Consider the following 6,706-nt stretch of genomic DNA (forward strand, 5'->3'; position numbering starts at 1 on the left):
CTCAAGCGCTACACTCGATGAATCGGATTGGTCTGGTTGGTCTGGTTGGTCTGGTGTCAAGGTGTCATCAAGCTTGCGTGGGTTTGCTTTTGTTTGATGCGCAATAACGATTTTTTGCCGCTTTCGCTTGAATGGTTAACCGTTTTCGTTAACGTATTGCAAGAATCGTCTCGTAGTCACTCCTGGAATGAAAGCAAGCTCGGTTTTGTTAACATCGTCTGCGCCTTCACCAGCTACTTTCACATGGCATTGTCAAAAATGGCGCGGAAAACTGTCTGCCAGTATTGGGTCTTAATGAGCACAGCCTGGATATAGACCTTTTTGCTTTACCAGAGGCTCTGACTTTCGTTTTCGCATCGAAGTTGACTGTGCTTGTTGAGCTTGCTCTGTATGTTCTGCTTGTTGTACTTGCTCTACTTGTTCTACTTGTTGTACTTGCTCTACTTGTGACATCTTGGGGAAATTTAAGAATGACCATGCTAACCTCTCTCAACCTTCAGTTCTTCTGTCAATCATTTTCTATACAAATTCAACCCTAATCATTTTTAAACCCATCAGTCTACACCATCTATAAACTTTACACCTGCTAGACATGCTATACATGTAGAGCCGTTCCACCTCTCAACACATGCTAACCATGCTAAACACGCAAACATGTACATCACCCTACACATGCTACACATGTTTCACCCACTTACTTTACTGCAAGACATGTTGACCTATCACATCATCCTAAACCGGCTACACATGTTGTGCATGCTAATCATGCTTCACATGTTGTACGAGCTGATCATGCTTCACATGTTGCACAGTCTTACAACCTTATACCTGCTGTACATGTTTTGCATGCTAGGTTTGGTAAACTGTCTCATCACCCAATACTGGCTACGAATGTATCACTCTCTAATCATGTTAGCCATGTTGAACTGTTTCATGACTCTACACAAGTTATACATGTTTCGCCCACTAATCTAGCTACACATGTTCAGCTACCCTACCACTCTAAGCAGGTTATTCATGATTAGCACACTAACCATGCTACACATGCGTTTTTTCACATTCACATTTACAACTTCAAACGAAAAAAATGACACCGAGTCGTCACGAGCTTTTTTCTTCTGAATTTTGCTTACTGACCACTACGCTTTTTCCAAGATATTTCCTTTACCTGTTATGGGTGCTTTAACAATCCTTTAAAAGTCCGATCGCTGTTTGCTGACACGTTGCGTCTTGTCGTCGATTCGAATAGGACAGGCTTTTGCCATCTGAATGTTTGATCATTATCATTGAATAACCCATCATACGTTTCCCGAGGTTTATTTATTAATTTGCTGGAAATCCCCTTCATTCTTTTGTGAATCGATTTGATATCACTTTCTGTACATTTTAAGAAATCGACATATGTTTTTTTCGAAATGAAGTAGCTCTCCGTTGCATAGATCTCGCCAAGGTTTTTCATCTTTTTACCATTTTCGTCTTTGATCTCGAAATCACTATGAAACTGACCAAGTCGCTCACCAATCAACTTACGGCCATATCTGCTCTTGAATGACTCAGACAGTTTTGGGATTGAGTGGCGGTCGATATGCATACTGTCAGTATCCTGGTAGTATATTTTGATATCTAACTCTTCAGCAAGACACATAATTTGGTTCATTATCCGTTTGCTCATCGAAAGAATTTGAATCCCTAAGTGTACTGGTGCGAAGTGTCTGGATAACGGTTTGTGCTCTTCAAACAAAGCAAGGTCGTCTGATATTGGTTTTTGATCGCATCTACTCCCTTAATGAAAGTCTTTGACTTCACAATCGGTTTTGAGATAGTTTTCCGTAGCTGGAATTCATTAGCATCTTAATCCCTCCTTGTAATGGATTGCCTGCGATTTTTAATTTGAGTCGTTCTTCGAGCAGTTTAGTTATACTAACACAGATCTGGGGATTGAATCCGCTTTTCCAATAGAGCCTTTCGATTACTTCATAACTTGCTTGTTGGAACTCAACCAAATCTTCGAGCGCGTACTTATCTAATATGATTTCGCAGCCAACAATATATTGGTGAAATCACGAGATTCGTTGTCTTCCTTGATTGATTGAAGCGGGAAATGCAACTTCCTACCGATTGAAAGAATTTTAACTTTACTAATATGAAAATCGTTTTCTGGTATTTCTTTGCCATGAATTTGAGGCCTACCTTTAACAAAACCAGGAATGAATGCCATGGCTGACGGATACAACGAAACAGCATCAAAGTCGAAGATTCCTCCGCTGGTAATAGTTCCTCTAATAAGCTCAACCTCTTTGTTAGTGTACTCCGTTTTGTGGTGCTCAACACGGACGTCGTTAATCATTGAGTATGTATCAAATACTTTAACATGCCACATGTTGTTTCCGCGGGTCATAACTCTGCCTGCTACGAGTGCTTTACGCGCGAAACTCAAACATGGTCCAGCCATTGAAAAACATCCATTATAAGCACCATCGTTGTTTAAAATTGCATACGCGAGCCCAGGCATTGATATATGTTGGAAACACAACGCTAAAACATCTACATCTCGTTTACAGTAATGGATGGCGTATTTCTGAACATCTAAAGCGTTGTCTTTGATAGCGTCAATCTTTGAAGCATTCTTTACTAGCGCTTCATAATCTTCGAACTGCGACTTGATACGTTCTAATGGTAACATAGAATCGAATGTATCAGCATTCATTACGTCGTGCGGAAAACTCTCTTTTTCAAGAGTAACTTCACCGCAGGCCCCCGGAAACTGCTCAGGCATCTCGGCTAGGCTACAAGAAATAAATGATCTTGTGTCCTTGAATACAAGGCGGCGACCTTTATAAGTACCCACAAGCTGTTTTACCATGTTCCCTGTCACGATGAAACCTCCGCGATTATCAAATGTTGATAAATACCAAATAAGGACACGTTCATCGAACCCGGCGTTGTGCGCCCACATTAAGAAATTTTGGTCAGCTGGAAGTGAATCAAGCATGTCTCGAACACAATTGAGACCCCAAGCTTTTTGAGTTGCATTGTTACCGATTTTCCATGCAGCGCAGTATGCGATATGATCCCCATTGAGATGGCCCCCAGCGACTTCAGGAAAACGTTTTGCAATATTAATTTCTGTTTTTGGGAACGTTTCCAAATCAAAATGCACAACTTGATATTCATTTTCAACAATCTTTTTGTCTTCTTTAGATGTAAAAGGATGTTTCCCGTATTTAAATCCCTCAACAATAATTTGGTCATCAACTTTCGTTCGTGTCAAGCCAATGCGTTTGAACCATCTTTTATCGAGAGCAAACTCTGTGAGTGAATTCATCTCTCCATATTTGTTGTTGAGCAATTTCGGGGCGTTTAGGAGCGTAATTTCGGTAAGCAACTCCTCCTTACGAAAGTAGAGTTCCGCAATAACTGTATCGGACCTGAGGAACTTCGGGGGTTTCCCATTTTTAAATACCCGCTTATACTTGACTCTGATAGAAGGGAAATTTGGATGCGAAGCAAAATGAAATAATCGAGAGCGTGCTACGATACCTTTGTTTCTTTAATAGCAAATATGTGTTGCCCAACACAGGCTAACTCAATCGGGGGTAATGATTTGTCTCCAAAAGACGATTTATTGAAATCGTATCGCCCATTCTACGTTTTATATCTTTTCATCTTGATACGAAGATTAAAAGCTTCTGCTGTCATTCTGATGAAGTCAGAGGTTGCGGCATAGGTGTACATCGTCGAAGTGATTGTAGATATGAGGTCATCTTCCATTCCGCTTTTCTCTTGCGCATTAGCTTGTTGTAAAGCAAATAGGAAGCAAGGTATTTCAGCTTCTTCATTTCCTTTCATCAATGTATGCTAAACTTGGAAATCTTCCAGCTTGAAATCATAATTCGTCAAATATCTGAAAAACTCCGATCTCTTTCTTTGAAGCTTCGCCTTCGGAATCCATTTAACTTTAACTGTTCCTGCCAGGACCTCACTGACTCCCGTGTCAGCATCCGACGTCAAGCCTTCGTCTAACGTAATTGCAAGATCTTGAACCCCAAAATGGTTTTTATGAAGCGATATAGATTTGCGAACAGTGCCATACTCGTCCTTCAGATGAGCTAAAAGATATTTTGACTCTCCGGCTGATAGATTATGAATAATTCGGTTGAATTGATGAATCGGTAGTTCGAATGCCTCACGGGGTGGGAGAGACTGAATAGACCGTAGATTACGTGTATCAATACGATTTAATTGCTTATTACTGAGAAGATTATAAATCTTTTTCATTTTTTTTTATTACCCCTGGGCAAGGCAATTGATTCTTTTAACTGATTAATAGATGTAGTCTTCCACTCTACATGTTGTCCCATGTCTTTTAGAGTCTTGTAGAGCTTTTGACGAAGAACCAAAGCCTTCGATGGCGATCTCTTTTGCTTTTTAAACATGCTATCGAGACGGTGAACCATGTTATATCCGTTAGTTTGGCTTATTGAGGCTGCTTTACTGAATATCGGTGTATATATATAGCGCCATAGTCAAGTTTAGAAAAATATCGGAAATGCCGTGTGCTGATAAAACTAACTTTAATCGGATCCAAACGAAAGAAGAATATTGTCATATACATAGACCTAAATATATGAAGATTGTCAACGACGCTAAATTGGCGTTCAAGATATCAGAACAGACGAAGGAGTTGTGTCAGTTGTATATAGTGGAAAGAAGGTTGAAAGATCAACTTGAATCAGAGAACGCAGTTTTGCGTGAAGCTCTTGAGGAAGTTGACCGTCTTCAAGAAGAAGTAGATTATTTACCTGGTAGAAAATAGCCTGCAGCAAAAGCACACTGCGATGATTTCTACAATCAAGGCAGCTCGACTCAACGCGAAGTCGAACGCTAGATTGAAATCACTAGTAGTCGATCTAGAACAGAAGAATATTGTTTAAAAAAAGAAGTTGCTTCCATGAAGCAAGACTATAAGAGATACCAGACTATAAAGGAATTTGAATCGCTTCATTTGCGTCTATTTGAGATCTACGGATGTAAAACCACTATAGAATTATCTAGAGCCATGAAGATTGAGCCTTCGGAATGTGTAGACCTATTAGGAGTTCGGCCTTGGAAGCAATATCATGAGTTACGGATGGCTAGAAATGCATTGGCTCATATCGATATGTATTAGAGAGTCTGCTCTGCTTGAGGTACTCGTTCGTTGAGCCGTGTATCTCTCATTAACCATCTATGATAGTCTGGGTCAATTATGCTTATAGTTCCAATTGATGCTCCTGCATGTCGCCCGAAAGGAATAATCAAAGCACCGATGCGTTGCTTAATTTCAGTTAACAATGGGGGTGCGCGGCTGAGGTATTTACGATCTGACAACGGAACCGAATTCGTAAGCACGACAATGGCTGGAATCTTACAACAGAACGGCAATGTACACCAGCGTTCCGTTTCATACAGCCCTCAGCAGAACGGAGTGGCGGAGCGTATGAACAGGACTATCATGGAGAAGGCCCGCAGCATTTTGCAGTACAAGAGCGCCTCGACGGAATGGTGGGCGGAAGCGGTAAACACAGTGGTTTATTTAATTAACCGCTCCAGCATCCGGCCCATCCAGACATCACACCCTACGAGTCGACTTTCAAGATGAAGCCTCAAATGGATCACTTGCGCGTGTTTGGTTCGCACGGCTACGCTCACATTGACGAAGTGAAACGGACCAATCTGGAACCCAAGAGCTTCAAGTGTATGTTTCTCGGCTACGCAGAGAATTTCAAGAGCTATCGCGTGTTTGACTTGGAGAATGCCAAGATCAAAGTGACTCGCTCTGTGAAGTTGGATGAGCGTGAGGTGGGCGGCATTTACGACACGCAAGAGGTCAAGCCGGAACGAATCATTCAAGAAATGAAGGATGGTGATGAAATCAAGGTTCAGCATCAAGTGGATCGACAGCCAGTTCTGGACGATCCGATAGAAGCTGTCGAAGAGCCAGTTGCGGATGTCAAAATGGAGGGTATGGATTACACGCCAAGCATCAATGTACACGGCCAATGCCTTCTGAGAACCCTGCACAGAACAGACTTGAGCTCATGGAGTATCATCAACCGACCCAAGTGCAACACGAAGATCGTTTGGTGTTTCGGCCTAAATTGGAGCAAACAAGAGCAAGACGTGAGCCGGTGCTAATGATAAGGAACAGCTCAGATGACGAAGAGTCGACAGAAGGCAGTGAAGGTCCACCTACTTCGAAACGTGCTAGGATTGACGAGGATGGACTCATTGTAGCAGCTGTTCTTGCCTACGCTGTTAGCATTGACGATGTTACGGACCTACCAACTACGTATGCTCAAGCAATGGCAAGCGACGATGTGATGAAATGGCGTGAAGAAATGGATGCTGAGCTTCGCTCGCATGAATAAAATCGAACGTGGACATCGAAGCCACATGGAAAGATTGAACGCACAATTAGATCACGATGGGTATTTGCCAAGAAGCGTGATTAAAATGGCGAGCAATGTCGTGCGATACAAGGCACGACTGGTCGCGAAAGGGTTCAAGCAAAAGCATGATGTCGACTTTCTTGAGACTTATTCTTCGGTCGCGAACATGAATTCAACCGGATAATGCTCGCAGTATGTGCTGAATGCGACTATCAAATAGAACAGCTGGACGTCGACACGGCTTTTCTCAACAGCGTGTTGACGGACAACGTTTT

At 42.0% G+C, this 6,706-nt stretch overlaps 3 protein-coding genes across 3 annotated transcripts; 1 reads left to right on the forward strand and 2 right to left on the reverse strand.

The window, feature by feature from the left end:
- Nucleotides 1-2,023: 2,023 nt before the first annotated feature.
- PHALS_01397 (Ribonuclease H-like domain) lies at nucleotides 2,024-3,325 on the reverse strand (the record flags this gene model as incomplete). The annotated part of the gene is made up of 1 exon (XM_024715775.1): nucleotides 2,024-3,325. One exon carries the CDS (start codon nucleotides 3,323-3,325, stop codon nucleotides 2,024-2,026), a length of 1,302 nt encoding a protein of 433 aa, XP_024581440.1.
- A 533-nt stretch (nucleotides 3,326-3,858) lies between these two features.
- Nucleotides 3,859-4,278, reverse strand: PHALS_01398 (uncharacterized protein; the record flags this gene model as incomplete). The annotated part of the gene is made up of 1 exon (XM_024715776.1): nucleotides 3,859-4,278. One exon carries the CDS (start codon nucleotides 4,276-4,278, stop codon nucleotides 3,859-3,861), a length of 420 nt encoding a protein of 139 aa, XP_024581441.1.
- Nucleotides 4,279-5,649: 1,371 nt separating this feature from the next.
- On the forward strand, nucleotides 5,650-6,410 carry PHALS_01399 (polyprotein; the record flags this gene model as incomplete). The annotated part of the gene is made up of 2 exons (XM_024715777.1): nucleotides 5,650-6,004; nucleotides 6,196-6,410. 2 exons carry the CDS (start codon nucleotides 5,650-5,652, stop codon nucleotides 6,408-6,410), a joined length of 570 nt encoding a protein of 189 aa, XP_024581442.1.
- Nucleotides 6,411-6,706: the final 296 nt, after the last annotated feature.

The sequence above is a fragment of the Plasmopara halstedii genome (genome assembly GCF_900000015.1).
Source record: "Plasmopara halstedii genome assembly, contig: Scaffold_1548, whole genome shotgun sequence".
NCBI lineage: Eukaryota > Oomycota > Peronosporomycetes > Peronosporales > Peronosporaceae > Plasmopara > Plasmopara halstedii.